This window comes from Symphalangus syndactylus, chromosome 24 (genome assembly GCF_028878055.3).
Source record: "Symphalangus syndactylus isolate Jambi chromosome 24, NHGRI_mSymSyn1-v2.1_pri, whole genome shotgun sequence".
In the NCBI taxonomy this organism is placed as follows: domain Eukaryota; kingdom Metazoa; phylum Chordata; class Mammalia; order Primates; family Hylobatidae; genus Symphalangus; species Symphalangus syndactylus.
The window spans coordinates 52484563-52499451 of record NC_072446.2 but is presented as its reverse complement, the minus strand read 5'-3'; the positions used below and the strand labels follow the sequence as shown (position 1 = coordinate 52499451).

General features: G+C 47.6%; 1 protein-coding gene across 1 annotated transcript; it reads right to left on the bottom strand.

The window, feature by feature from the left end:
• Window positions 1–4952: 4952 nt before the first annotated feature.
• Window positions 4953–8485, bottom strand: CST9L (cystatin 9 like). The gene is made up of 3 exons (XM_055265109.2): window positions 8239–8485; window positions 6531–6644; window positions 4953–5271 (listed from the first exon to the last, which is right to left on the bottom strand). Exons 1-3 carry the CDS (start codon window positions 8476–8478, stop codon window positions 5182–5184), a joined length of 444 nt encoding a protein of 147 aa, XP_055121084.1. The 5' UTR covers window positions 8479–8485; the 3' UTR covers window positions 4953–5181.
• Between the last annotated feature and the right edge of the window lie 6404 nt (window positions 8486–14889).

Here is a 14889-nt window from a genome sequence, read left to right as displayed (position 1 = left end):
TATTTGAAGGTTTGGTGGACTCTGGAGAATCCCTTCCAAGGTAGCTCACTCCCATGGCTGCAGGTTGATAATGGTTATTTACTGAGGTCTCTGTTCTCCACGTGGCTTCTCCACAAGACTGCATGTGAGCTTGGTATCCTGGTTGACTTGCTCCAGACACAGTGTTCCCAGAGACCAAGATGGAAGCCACTGTATCCTTTGTAAACTAGACTCAACCCGGAACAGCCCTGGCTCAGTGTGGACTACACAAGGACATAAAGATAGGAGATTAGGGTCACTGGAAGCCATCCGGGAGGCCAGCCACTACAGTGTGTACACATGTGTGCATGTGTGTGCACGCATGTGTATGGTCAGGTGATACCATGACCATAAAGAGGCACTTTCTGAAATCCTGATGCTTAGACAGCAGCACCAATGTGCAGGCTGGGGCCAGGAGACAATATTGTTTAATAGCCAGTAATAATACAGGGTCAGGTTCTAACTTAGACACATGACAGCAGGATGGTGACGCTCAGAGGCCACCTGCATGACAGCTCTCCTTGAGGGCTGTTCTCTGACAGGGCTGACTGCAACTTTCTGAGCCTCTCTGCCTGAGGGCTTTCTCTGCCAATGAAGGGCAGGCTGGAGTGCCAGTGGGTAATACCCCTGAGAGGAGCCCTCAGCCAATGATAGAAGTTGGAGGATAAACATCCTGGCCTTTTGTCCCCTGGGATATAACACCAAGTTGTGTCTACCCAGTCACTGAGGAGTGCCCTGCAAGACTGAGTCCTAGCTATCCATATTGCTAATCTCACTATCTGTGTTGCTTCTGCCCCTTACCATTTCCACTTTTCAACTGCCTTTCTGGAATCACTTCTAAATAAGCCACTTATACTTGAATTTTTTGTCTCGAAGTCAGCTTCTGGAGGAGCCAACCTGATAGTGGAACCCAGATCTACTGTAAGTGGCACCCTGAGACCCCCAGGGGCTTGCCTGGCTGAGATCAGACATCAGGACACCCTTCACCTTGACAATGGAAAAACCAAATTCTGCCAAAATATTTAAAGAGGTTTATTCTGAGCCATATGAGTGACCAAGAAAGGGAAACAGTCTCAGGAGGTCCTGAGAAAGTGTGCCTGAGGTGGTCCAGTTACAGGTTGGTTTGAAACATGTCATGGAGCCAGGAGTTGCAGGTAAAATTATAAATCAATACATGGAAGGTATATATTGGTTTGGTCCCCAAACGTGGGACATCTCAAGGCATTGGCATTGGGTTTAGGGATTCTTTAGTTGGAAATTGGTAGAAAAAGTTAAGCTTTGTCTAAAACATGGAGTCAATAGAAAGGGGGTCTACTATCTGTCAGGTGATGCCATGCCAGCGTCAGGTTGGAAAGCAAGTCACAATGTACTGGGTCAGAAAGGACCTTTTTGATGAAATTTTATGGTTTGTAAGGCATGATTCCTCAGGTCCTTAAACAGGAATTTCAGAAAGAAAGAAAAAAAGATAAGAGTTCAGTCCTCAACCTGCACTCTGTAACATCTGCCAGCAGTTGAGCTCTTGGGTGGGTTGGGGGCAGGTGAAGTGGCGTTCTTCATGGCCTCACCCAACCCTGGGCCTCCTTCTTTCCGTGTGCTGGCAAGGTTGTGGGGACACTGTCAGAACAGTTCTTGTTCCATTCTCTCCCCACCTCAGGAATGGGATCCCTATGCTGTTAGCTGCAGCACCTGAGGACACATCTCTCTCATCCACCCCTGCCTTCATCCCCAAGCTCTGTGGGTATGCAGCCTGTCCTTCTGGGGCACTTGGTCTCCCTTGCTTCTTGGCCTGAGCTGGCCAGCCTTACATGGTCTCATGAGCAGCCCATGGACAAAGGTGTTCTTTGCTGAGCCCTGACAGTGTGATTGAACATTGGAGGGACCTGGGTCTTCACACGTCCCTGGCTGCTTGTTTCCATCATACTCATAACACCTGTTGTCTTGGGGCCAACCAAACCCTACTGCCCACATCTAAGGTCAGTTTTGTTAGTGTGATCCGTGCATAGGTTCAGGTTTAGCTCTTCAAACATCTGGCCTCTGTTGACCCATTGAGTCAGAGTCAGGATGAAGAATTAAGATCAAGACAGTTCCACTGACTCATGGAATTTTTGAGTTTATTGACTAACAGCAGCATTTTTGTGTGAGCATGAAAGGAAGTGGAGTGTGTGGATACACGGGCTCCTGAGTCACCTCTAAAATTGTCTCCTTCTCTACCAAGGCTATGTTAGCCTTGGCCACACCAGGATGGACACAGACATATATAAAAGGGCTTCATGCAGTGTAGCTTGCCGTTCCACCTTCTGCCACATGAGGACACGGCAGGGACGTTCTCACAAGATGCTGGCACCTCGATCTTGGGCTTCCCAGCCTTTAGAGCTATGAAAAATAAATTTCTGTTTCCTGTAAATTACCCAGCTTGTGTTATTCTGTTATAGCAGCACAAACAGAAGAGGACAGTTCCTTTCCTGGGCTCAGCAGAGGCCAGGGAAGAACCGGAACTCCAACTCACAGGAGGTATGTGGACATGAGGGACTCTGGGTCTTGGGACCTGAAGTGGAGATTTGGAGTGAGTGGGAGTTGTCCTGAGACCACATACAGGCCAGGACTGACAGCTGGGATGTTTCCTTGTGTATGTATCCTGGCAGTTCCCTGCCCTCCCCAGGCTCCACCCCATCCTCCCTTCTTCTGTCTCAAGGAGAGAGTTTTGGAGAGTCTGCAAAAACCTCCTCACATTTTCCTCGTCACTCCGTGTTCATTACTATGGTCAATCTCCCCAGGGCTGTGTCCCAGCCCTGACCCCCTGGGATAAATGAGAAAGTGTCCAGATGTCCCCCAGCAGATGGGAAAGTGACCACAATGTAGAATAAAGTAGTGTATATGTAGCACATTTTGGAACTAATTTATACTTAGTGTTTTCTTCTACTGCCACTTTTGATTTCAGCTGTAACCATATGAGGACAGCCAAGCAGAGGTTGCCATCTTTATATAAATGACTCAGGGACAGCAGATGAGAGATTAGGAGCTGAGGAGTGCAGGGTTTAATAAGAACTCACATTTCTGGGGAATGAGGAAGCTAGTGACACTACACTACAATCTGTGCCCCTTTTCCTTCCTGGGGTTGGGGCCCAGGGATGCTACTGACCAGATGTTCTCAGCATGTCTCTGGCCTTAGCCTCTGGCACAAAATTTGCTCAGGGGCCCACCTCATGGCTACATGCAACATCTATGAACCCAATTTCCTGATTCTTCACCACATATATTCCTGAAGAAGGAGAAGTATAGGTATCTCCAGGAGCAAGCGCAGACATGCAAGGCAAGCTAGGAGAGGTCTTTCCAAAGGAACAGGGCCCTCAATGCGAGACCTGTCCTCTAATTAGGCCTGTGCACATGGGTCATGCCATGCATGATGTAGAGTCTGGAAATACAATAGAAATCAACACGTCCCAGAAATTGTGGGTGTCCATTTCTTGGGGGTGCAGAAAACTGTTAAAGACCCACACATGTAGTCTGAGTCAGGCAGGAATTACTGCATCCTCCCAGGGGCCAGTGCCTTAGAGTGGGCTCCTCTCCCCTTGCTCCATGAGGGACCGCTGTGCTCCAAAAGGGTCCTGAGCCAGGACTCCCCATCACCTCAGTGGGCTCACTCCCCATGAGAGCTTGTCCTGGGAACTGCCTCAGAAATGGTTCTCAAGTAGAATGAGTGGGGTGGATTGTTTGGAAGACACTTGTTGGAATCACTGTGGATAAAGCACCTCCTCTGAGCTTCCTTCTGCTGACAGAGTCAGAGTCAAGAGAAGGACCAAGCATGGGAGCAGAGAGGGGAGGTGGTGGGAGGGTCTCAAAGGAAAATCTGTTCAAGTCTGGAAAAAGGCAGGGCAGGGCTGTGTGGGTTCTAGAGACCCACCCACCAGATGGCACAAAGTGCAGCAGCTGTGCCTACCTCAGTGCTGGCAGGCCGCAGGGAGGTCTCCGGGCCTGGCTCTCCCCTCTGCTTTGCCTGAACACCCACAGTCTAGGAGCCACCCTCCCAGCACGTCTATGGAGGGCACGTCCCAAGACAATGGTCTAAATGCACCACAGGTCTTGTGTTGTGTCCCGCCCAGGCTGACCCTGAAATGCAGACTGGTAGGTGCAGGTAGTTGATTTGGAGGTGATCCCAGGAGGCACATGAGAGAAAGAGAGACAGAGAAGGGGAAATGCAATGTGTCTGTTATCAATGGGTTCCACTGGGGCCAGGGGCATTTATCCCTCTGGGGAGCTCTGAGAACCATGTGGCACACACCTCTGAATCAGGTGCTAGGAGGCTGGGAGACTGGGACATTCACCTGCCTCCCTCCTGAAGATGGAGTGTGACTCTCAGACTTGAACTCAGTGGTTGGCAACCATGGCCCGAGGACCAAATGCAGCCCAGTCTGCTTGTCTCCATGTGTAAACAAAGTCTTGTTGGGACATGACTGCTCTTATTTGTTCATGCATTGCCTATGGCTGCTTTCAACATACAAAGGCAGTGCTGGGTAGTTGAGAAAGTGACTATACGGCCTACAAAGATCAAAATACTTACTCCTTAAATCTTTACAGAAAATACATGCTAAAGCCTGGTCTGGGAGATGTGGACAGGATGTCCATAGCTGCTGGCTATTCTCAGCTAACACACTAGGTATACATGCCCCCTGAGCATTAGTGCCAATGTCACATTTGTTGTGTGGGATCTCGAGTCCCTGTCCTGCTCCATGTGCACATCCGGTGCCCTGGGAGGCCACCCTCACTGCCCCTCTGCAGCCTGCAAGGGGCCCTGAGATGGCAGCTCAGACGCACCTTAGCTGTGCCTCTGGAAGCAGCTCAGGAGGCCCAACAGGAGAGAAAAACTTACCTCTGAGAACCCAGGAGGCTGCCCTGCTGAAAATAACACCATCAACTGCTCAGGCCCCTCCCTCCAGAATCATGGCACACAAAGCTTCTTAAAATGCTAATTGTTAAGATGTATACTACATGATGAACTTAGACAATGAAGAATTTCTAAAATACCTGAGCATGAACTCCTAACACATGGAAAGTAAGAACACACAAGCACAGAGCTGCTCAGGCACTGAAGGGCCATGTTGAGGAACTGCCGACGTGCTGGAAAGGAGAGGACAGCATGTGGCCAGGCCCGTGGCTAGGACCCACTCAGGAATGCCCGCCTGAGCATGTCTTGTTCCAGAGGTCAAACCGTGTCCTCCAGGGCTCTATTCCGATGGTGAAGAAGCAGGTGCGGGTCTGAGGGAGCAAGCACAGGAAGGGACAGTGGCTGGGGGCTCAGGACGCAGAAACTTGTGGCTTCTGCTATCAACACAGGTTCCACCTCAGTCTTGCCCATTCCCAGGGCTGGGCTCTGGCCCCTAAGTGTGGCCCTCCAGCTTGAGTTCTGGGCTGTTCCAGACTTTCAGGGTGATCTGTGGCTCCCACTTGACCAAAGAACACCTGTATTAGCACCCTCCTCCCCAGCCAGCAGCCTCCAGGGGAAACCCAGGCTGTCCAGTGTTTTTCATTCTCCAAGAACAGCATGGCACACTCCATTCCAGAGGGAGCTGCTCTCAGATTTAAACAATTACTTAACCTGTTACCTAATCCTCTGATAAGGGGATGGAGTAATGCTAGATGTGTCATGCACAGTGTCAGGGTTCATTATGTCCTTGTCCCCACAGCAGGCACTGCAGCTCAGCAGGAGCCAGGACAGGACCAGGGAGGTAGGGCAGTGGGGTCCCTCCTCAGCCTCCACCTGCCTCAGGCTCTGGGTCAGGCGAGGGGGACCCTGAGAACTGCACACTCAGAGAGAGGTGATGTCGGATCCCCACCAGGCTCTTTCTTTTCTTTTTTTTTTTTTTTTTTGAGACGGAGTCTCGCTCTGTCACCCAGGCTGGAGTGCAGTGGCGCGATCTCGGCTCACTGTAAGCTCCGCCTCCCGGGTTCACGCCATTTTCCTGCCTCAGCCTCTCCAAGTAGCTGGGACTACAGGCGCCCGCCACCACGCCCGGCTAATTTTTTTTGTATTTTTAGTAGAAACGGGGTTTCACCATGGTCTCGATCTCCTGACCTCGTGATCCGCCCCCCTCGGCCTCCCAAATTGCTGGGATTACAAGCGTGAGCCACCGTGCCCGGCCCTCACCAGGCTCTTTCTTCAAAAGGCAGGGGAAGGCTGGGGAGGAAGACCAGAGAGGGGACAGCCTCTACTTAGGCCTAGGAGACTAGGACCCCAGGGGGTGAGAGCAGTCTGAAGGCCATGTTCTCTGGGTACAGGCAGATGCAGTGGCATGACATGGCAGAGTCAGGAAACTCAAATTGGCCAGGAGCCTGCAAGTGGACCTCTGGCTGCCTGCCCCTCTGTGCTCCCCACTAAGGCACAAGCAGGGTAGCCTAGTAGAGGCTGCTGCAGGCTCACTCCTCTAAGTCCCTTTGTCATTTGCACCTGTGCCCACACCACACCCCATGCGACATCCACAGCTGTGTCCAGGGGGGAAGCTGGTGTCTTGTCTTACATTGTTCAGCTCTGGGCTCTCTTGAAAAGGGCAGTTGTCAATGTCGTCTTCAAACTTCCCACACGTGGTTCTGCCCAGTTGCAGATTCATGGAGAATGTCATCTTATCGTAACCCTGTTGAATAAAAAAGATTAAAGTGGACAGACTCTTTGAGTTGCTCATAGGTAACTCCTTGTGAAAATGCGACCTTGTAGGAAGAGGCCGCAACACTCTCCTCCACTAGGGAGCTTGCGCATGGGCCTGGCATTAGCTCACTGGAGGTAAAAACCCAGGAGACCTTCTCTAGACTGAGGAGTTAAGAGCAAACAGCAAATATGTGTGGTGGGTCCTGGGACAGACACAGGCTGTCATACCCTATTAATGCATCCTCTATCTCCAGCTTCACTTCCCTGTCTCCCATGATGAGACCCGGCTTCACTCTCAGCGGGCATGTGAGCCTGCAGCTGCATTTTCAGAGGACACACGCTGCATGCTTGGGAAGGTGTTAGCTCTCCATCAGTTTTCAGGGTAACCTCAGCCCTGGGGCAGGGGGAGCCTCATCTAGAGTGTGCTGTCAAACCTTCCACCTGACCTCCAGCAAGAGGAATGCAAGAATGCCACCCAGCGCTCCCACTACACACAGGCACACACTCTTGGGACAATGGCTTTAAGAAACACCATCTGCCCTATTGCAAGGTGCACTCTGAAGTTCTCCTTGCTCTCCTTCCCACTCCATTCTATGTCATTCCACTCCATAGACTCCCTCCCCATCCATGCATTCCTCCCAGCCCCTAAACTGACTCTGGGATTACCACATCCAGGAAGCCATGTGAAAGGCTCCACATCAGAGGGCCGGGGGCAGAGAGCCAGCCAGGACCTTGCACAGAGTCTTTCCAGAGCTTAAGCTCTGTGCAGTACTGGGGTCCCTCTACCGTTCTTTCAAGCTCTTGGTGCCGACAAACGAAGAGCAATGCTTCTTCTCCCTCTAAACCGGAAGTTCTCCACTAGGAGGGCATTTTAATTGTTCATGCCTGCAGCCCAGGCGAACTGCACATTCCTGAATCATTTAGTGATTCCATTAAAAGGAGAACATTTTAGGATTAAGGACCATGGACTGAAGAAGAGTGTAACATGACATTCAACTCATTAAGTGTAGATGCAGCAAGGAGCCCAGAGCAGGTGGAAATCAGAGAAGAACTGACCTCACAGCAGCCTCTTGGGGCTGATGGTGCTTCTTTTTTACTTCTGAATTATCAGCTCTCTTTGTCTCTCTGTCTCTCTTTCTGCCTCTTTCTGCTTGTCTCTGTCTCTCTCTTCCCTTTCTTTTACTCTGATTATCTCTTTTCCTAATTATCTCTTTTTTAATTTCTTTGAAATGTTTCTCAGTTTCTGTCTATGGACATTTTTTGTGTGACCCATTTCCTCACCTGATGCATCATTTTATCAGTTTTCCTTATTTTCAGGTCATTCTTCAGTTAAGTGATGCCATAAAAATCATGGAGGTTGAATAATGTATCTAGTATTGAGTAGATCTGGATTCAAAAAAATTATAATGTATATCTTTCATAAAGACAAAAACCAAATTTCTGAGGTTGTATTTTATACAAGTTTAGACTACAAATGGTGAACCAAGAGTCCTGATTAAGCCCTGCCCCACATGCTCCCACCCCTGCCCATCACTCAGCAGTCTGTGCTGGACACTAAGGCAGAAGAAGATGTGGTCACCAACCTGCTCCTTCCAGGAATCCAGGACACGCACCAGCTTGTAGGCATACCAGTCATTGCTCTGCTGGTTGAATATGTATACAGCAAACTCCAGGGTGGGAGGGAGATAAACAGCGATTTGTTTTTGGTCATTCCACTCCTCTTCCTCTTGGAAATGCCAAGCATAGGTAACCAGGAGCCAGAAGCTGAAGAGAAGCAGCAGTGGCACCCAGGACAGAGCCCTGCCCCGTGGCAGACTCCACATGGGGCAGGGCACAGGAAGCATCCCTGCCTCCAGCCTTCCCAGCCTGGACTCCCACAGGAACCTACTGCACACAGTTCTGGCCCTTAAACTCTTGAGCTCAGGCAGAAACTCCTCCCTCCAGGCCTCATCTCTGGCATTGTAATCTGTCCCTCCCAAATGTGGCTTCACCTCCTCCAGACAAAGCTGTTTCAATCATCTCTTGTTCAGGGAGAAGTAACAGCAACCATGGGGGTGGGTTAGAAAGATCAGGGATCCCAGTGGGCAACAGCAGGGCATGAGGTCCAGCCACCACTGCTCCCTAGTGCCTCAGTGGGCTAGAGGAGAGCACCCACTTCCTCGGGTGTCCCAGGGTCAGTTCCTCAAATAAGAATAGAAGTACAAGAGGTGTGAGTGGAAGGTGATCCCTGGACATGCCAGTGGGGTGGGGAAACAAAACCAGATGGGTCAAGGACTAAAAGGAGGAGCTGCCAGGAGCAAAAGCGCTGGGAGTGAACAGAAGGCATGGCTGCCCAGGGACTCATAGGAAGGCTCCAGAGCACCTGCCTGAGTATCAGCAACTTGATGCTGTGGGGCTCTGGGGCTGAGGGTGAAGACTGCTCTTGGGCATCCTTCATGGCTGCTTTAAAGCTTAGGACCTGCTGCACTGGCAGAACAACCTCCCGACAAAGAACCTGGGAAAGATTAGTATAGGTACTTGCAGCTGGATTCAGCCACTGGAGATACAAGTTTGGCAAATTTGGGGGATGGTCCTAGGAACCCCACACCCCTAGAAGTCAGGGATGGGAGGGGGTGCTGGGGACAGAAACGATGCCATGCATTCAGTACCAGGTCACTTTCTCCTGAGCATAGCTGGACATAGATGTGACCTGTGCTCAGCTCTGACCTTGGAGGTGGCGGCCATGAAGGACGATATGCCCAAGCTGAGGATACTCCCAAGAGCTGGTGCATACCCTTCCTTCCCAGGCCTGCAGGATGGAGGGAGCATCCAGGTGGGACTCTGAGTCTGTGGATGGTACTCACAGATGTGGGTCTCAGCAGAGTTGCCTGCAGCACAGCCCTCACTCTCTGGCTGACCCTCTCAGCCCTGAGTCATGAATGACAAATGCCATTTCATGGTTCCACCCCCTGAGATCCTTGTTGTACCTTCCAGTAGCTGGCAGAACTTGATGAATTCACCTGAGTTCTCCCAGAGATGCAGAGAGTTGGGGGTAGGGGTGGAGGGGTGGTCCTAGCCTTGGAGACCTGAGACCCAGTCCAGCTGGGCCAGGAGCTGATTCTGCACCTTCACTCTTCCCTGAGCTTTCTGGGCCTCACTTGTCCACTCCTCAGATGGGCATAGCATTGTCCATCCAGCCTCCAGAGGCTTGTTGCTTACTGGACAAATTGCCCTCATGGAGTCAAAGTGCTGTGATAATTGCAAAGCTGTGTGCTTAGATTGGCAATTGTTCTGCACTGGCAATTCCTTTCCTTATCTCTGCTGAGGGTACGTGGGGACCTTGCACATTTGACATTTCTCCCCAGTGTTCAGACCTGGACCACAGCCTGGGGAAGGAATAAAGGCAGGGCTCAGCACTGCCACCGAGGCTGACAGCAAAGTGCAGGCTCTGGGAGGTATTCTCACCACTGTGATGACTAAATGCACCTGCGTATCTCTCCAGAGGGGAGCACAGATGAAGGAGGCCAAGGCACATGAAATTCCTGCAGAAAGCAGCCCAGAGGGAGGGCGTGCAGGGGCCCTGGAGACAGGCACAGTCTGGCTTCCTTCCCGTGCTCTCTCCAGAGCCCCACCTGGGTCCTCCCTCGCACTCTCCTCACCCACCTGGAGCACACTACCCATCTGCTCCATGTACTGTGCATCTTCTTGATCTTCATATAGAGTCCATTTTTCTTTCTGAGTCACAGAATCATCGTTTGTCCAAGTCAGATTTCTCCCCATTGTGGGAACAGGTGAATAAACTCAACCCCGCTCCCCAACAAGAGTATCGTGGCCAAGTACAGGAATCTGTAGTTCACATTTACAGGCCTTTGTCCAATTCTTTCACACACATCACTAGTCAAAGAGCAAGGAAAAGAATCTTCTTATTGCAATAGTGACTTGGTACATGATTTGATCTTGGGCTGAGAGCATGCACAGCAATGCAAATGCAGGTTATATGATCATAAAGAAAAAAATCTATCAAGAAGCCATAATAGTGATGAACCTGCATACAAATACCACTGTGGGCTTGGAGTATACAACAGAACAAATGACAATGTTGCAGGGGATATGGCACTTCCACAACCATGTTGGGAGGGTTTAATATGTCTCCTGGAAGCTGGCTTACGGAAGCCTACATGTTATAAAGGATACAGCAGAGTTGACAGATACAGTTAACTAGTCTACTTCAGTAGTTGCCTGTAAATTTCTTTACCTAATATAAAGTGTAAGATATGTTTAAATTGTGGCAAAATAAACATAACATTTACAATCTTACCAATTTTAAGTGTACAGTTCACTATTGTTTAAATATATTTACATTACCGTGCATAGAATATAATTTTTAAAGGAATGATCTGTTAATTATGAAATTAAAGTGTTAATTATGAAATTAAAGTGTTAATTGTATTACAGGGATATTGGCAAAACAACCCTTAAGGCATAGCTGGTGGGGTTTGGGTGCACTGTACTTACTGAGGATGATGTAATTGGCTGCTCCCTAATGTGTAAGTTCTCACCCCAACATCCCCTGAAGCTCTGTCCCACTGCCTGGCTCTCATGGGTCGCCAGGCTCTTTCTTCACAAGAAACCTGATTCCTTGATGGCAGGAGCTTTGAGTCTTCATCATGGGCCTCTGTGCTGCCTCTGTGCTGAACATTGACAGGGGAGAGGGCTAGCATTAGCAGGACAGCCCCATCCCATGGTGCTCTCCAGCTCCCATGGAGTTCTGGAACAGAACAAGTTCTGTGGAGGATGGTGCCAGGATGTGTGGCTTGAGGGAATCTGGAGGCAGGAGCCCCCAGCCAAGCAGTCTGTACCTCCCTGAGGGCAGCCTCACAGCCCAGAGATGTGCCACCATCTACTGGCCTAGGGTCCGAGCTGGCGATGAAAATGACCCCCACAAAGGTGTTTGGAAGATGAGTGGTTGCTGGGTGCAGTGGCTCACTCCTATAATTCCAGCACTTTGGGAGGCCCACGGGGGAGGGTCGCTTGAGCTCAGGAGCTCAAGACCAACATGGACAACATAAAAAAAAATCCATTTCTACAAAATAGAAAAAAATTAGCTGGGCATGCTGGTGTGTGCCTGTAGTCCCAGTTATTTGGGAGGCTGAGGCGGGAGGATCGCTAGACCCCAAGAGATGGAGATGGAGGCTGCAGTGAGCCATGATCACACCAGTGCACTTCAGCCTGGGCAAAAGAATGAGACCCTGTCTCAAAAAAAAAAAAAAAAAAGATGAGTGGTTACTAATACACATTGCCCCCCCTCTCCTTTTTTTTTGTAATTTAACATTCGATTTTAGATTCAGGAGGGTACATGTGCAGGTTTGTTACTTGGGTATATTGTGTGATGATGAGGTTTGAGGTATGATCGATCCTGTCACCCAGGTAGTGAGCATAGTACCCAATAGTTAATTTTTTAACCCTCGCCCCCCCTCCCTCCCCACCCTACTAGTTTCTAGTATTTATCTTTAGCTCCCACCTATAAGTGAGAATATACTGTACATGGTTTTCTGTTTCTATATTAATTCACTTAGCATAATGGCCACTAGCTTCATCCATGTTCCTGCAAGGAATATAATTTTGTTCTTTTTTCATGGCTGTGTAGTATTCCATGGTGTGTATATACCACGTTTTCTTTATCAAATACACTGTTGATGGGCAATTTGGTTGATTCCATGTCTTTGCTATGGTAAATAGTGCTGCAATGAACAAAGAGTGTATGTGTCTTCTTGGTAGAATGATTTATTTTCCTTTGGGTATATACCCAGTAATGGGATTGCTGGGTCGAATGGTCATTCTATATTTAGTTCTTTGAGAAATCTCCAATTGCTCTCCACAGTGGCTGAACTAACTTACATTCCCACCAACAGTGTGTAAATGTTCCCTTTTCTCTGCAGCCTCGCCAACATCTGTTATTTTTTGACTTTTAAATATTAATCATAGCCACTCTGACTAGTGTGAGACGGTATCTCATTTTGTTTTCTTTTTTAACTTTTATTTTAGGTTCAGGGGTACATGGACAGGTTTGTTTTATAGGTAATTTGCCTGTTAGGGGGTTTGGTGTACAGTCTGTTTCATCACGAAAGTGATAAGCACAGTACCTGATAGGTATTTTTTTTATCTTCACTCTTCCATGGCCTTCCACCCTCCACCCTCAAGTAGGCCCTTATTCCTTTCTTTGTGTTGATGTGTACTCAGTTCACACTCATAGGGGAGAACATGTAGTATTTGGTTTTCTGTTCCTGTGTTAGTTTGCTTAGGATAATGGCCTCCAGCTCCATCCATGTTGCTACAAAGGACATGATCTTATTCTTTTTTATGGCTGGGTAGTATTATTTACTATGTATGTACCATATTGTCTTTATTCAGTCTACTGTTCATGGACATTTAGGTTGATTCCCTGTCTTTGCTATTGTGAATAGTGTTGTGATGAACATACACGTGCATATGTCTTTATGGTAGAATGATTTATATTCCTTTGTCTGTATACCCAATAAGAAGGTTTCTGGGTTGAATGGTAATTCTGCTTTGAGTTCTTTGAGAATTCACCAAATTGCTTTCCACAATGGCTGAATTAATTTACATCCCTACCAGCAGTGTATAAGTGCTCTCTTTTTTCTACAACCTTGCCAGCATCTGTTTTTTTTTTTTTATTTATTTTTATTTTTTGGTAATAGCCATTCTGACTGGTGTGAGATGGTATCTCATTGTGTTTTTGATTTGCATTTCTCTAATGATTAGAGATGTTGAGCATTTTTTCATATGCTTGTTGGCCACATATATGTCTTCTTTAGAAAAGTGTCTCTTCATGGCCTTTGCCCACTTTTTAATGGAGTTATACATTCTTTTTTCTTGTAAATTTGTTTAAGTTCCTTGTAGACGCTGGCTATTAGGCCTTTGTCCAATGCATAGTTTGCAAAAATTTTCTCCCATTCTGTAGGCTGTGTGTTTACTCTGTTGACAGTTTCTTTTGCGGGGCAGAAGCTCTTCAGTTTAATTAGATCCTGTTTGTCAATTTTTGCTTTTGTTACCTATGCTTTTGGTGTCTTCATCATGAAATCTTTGCCAGTTCCTGTGTCCAGAATGGCATTGCCAATGTTGTCTTTCAGGGTTTTTATAGTTTTGAGTTTTACATGTAAGTCTTTAATCCGTCTTGAGTCGATTTTTATATATGGTGTAAGGAAGGGGTCTAGATTCAATCTTCTGCATATGGCTAACTAGTTATCCCAACACCTTTTATTGAATAGGGGGTCCTTTTTCCATTACTTGTTTTTTTTTCAGCTTTGTTGAAGATCAGATGACTGGAGGTGTGTGACCCTACTTCTAGGCTCTCTATTCTGTTCCAATGGTCTATGTGTCTGTTCTTGTACCAGTACTATGCTGTTTTGGTTACTGTAGCCCTGTAGCATAGTTTGACATTGGGTAACACGATGCCTCCAGCTTTGTTCTTTTTGCTTAAAATTGCCTTGGCTATTCGGGCTCTGTTTTGGTTTCAGATTAATTTTAAAATAGTTTTTTCTAGTTCTGAGAAGTATGTCTTTGGTAGTTTGTTGGGAATAGCATTGAATCTGTAAATTACTTTGGGCAGTTTGGCCATTTTATTAATATTGATTCTTCTTATTCATGAGCATGGAATTTTTTTTCATTTGTTTGGGTCATCTCTCATTTCTTTGAGAATTGTTTTGTAGTTCTCATTGTAGAGATCTACAATGTAGATCTTAGCTGTATTCCTAGGTATTTTATTCTTTTTGTGGCAATTGTGAATGGGATTGTCTTCCTGATTTGGCTCCTGGCTTAGCTCTTGTTGGTGTACAGAAATGCTAGTGATTTTTGTACATTGATTTTGTATCCTGAAACTTTGCTAAAGTTGTTTATTAGCTGAAGGAGCTTTTGGACTATGGGGTTGTCTAGATATAAAATCATGTCATCTGCAAACAGGGATGGTTTGCCTTCCTCTCTTCCTATTTGGATGCCGTTTATTTCTTTCTCTTGCCTGATTGCTCTGGCCAGAACTTCCCATATTATGTTGAACAGGAGGGAGAGAGAGGGAATCCTTGTCTTATGCTGGTTTTCAAGGGGAATGCTTCCAGCTTTTGCCCATTCAGTATGATGTTGGCTGTGGGTTTGTCATATATTGCTTTTATTATCTTAAGGTATGTTCCTTCAATACCTGTTTTATTGAGAGTTTTTAACATGAATGGATGTTGAGTTCT

What these genes read in the sequence shown, in the direction of transcription:
- CST9L (XM_055265109.2), bottom strand. Translation starts at nt 8,478, where the DNA reads ATGTGGAGTCTGCCACGGGGCAGGGCTCTGTCCTGGGTGCCACTGCTG. An exon ending in TGGATTCCTGGAAGGAGCAG is followed by an intron (nt 6,645 to 8,238) that starts GTTGGTGACCAC and finishes TTTATTCAACAG; the next exon opens with GGTTACGATAAGATGACATT. An exon ending in AGAGCCCAGAGCTGAACAAT is followed by an intron (nt 5,272 to 6,530) that starts GTAAGACAAGAC and finishes TTGCTCCCTCAG; the next exon opens with ACCCGCACCTGCTTCTTCAC.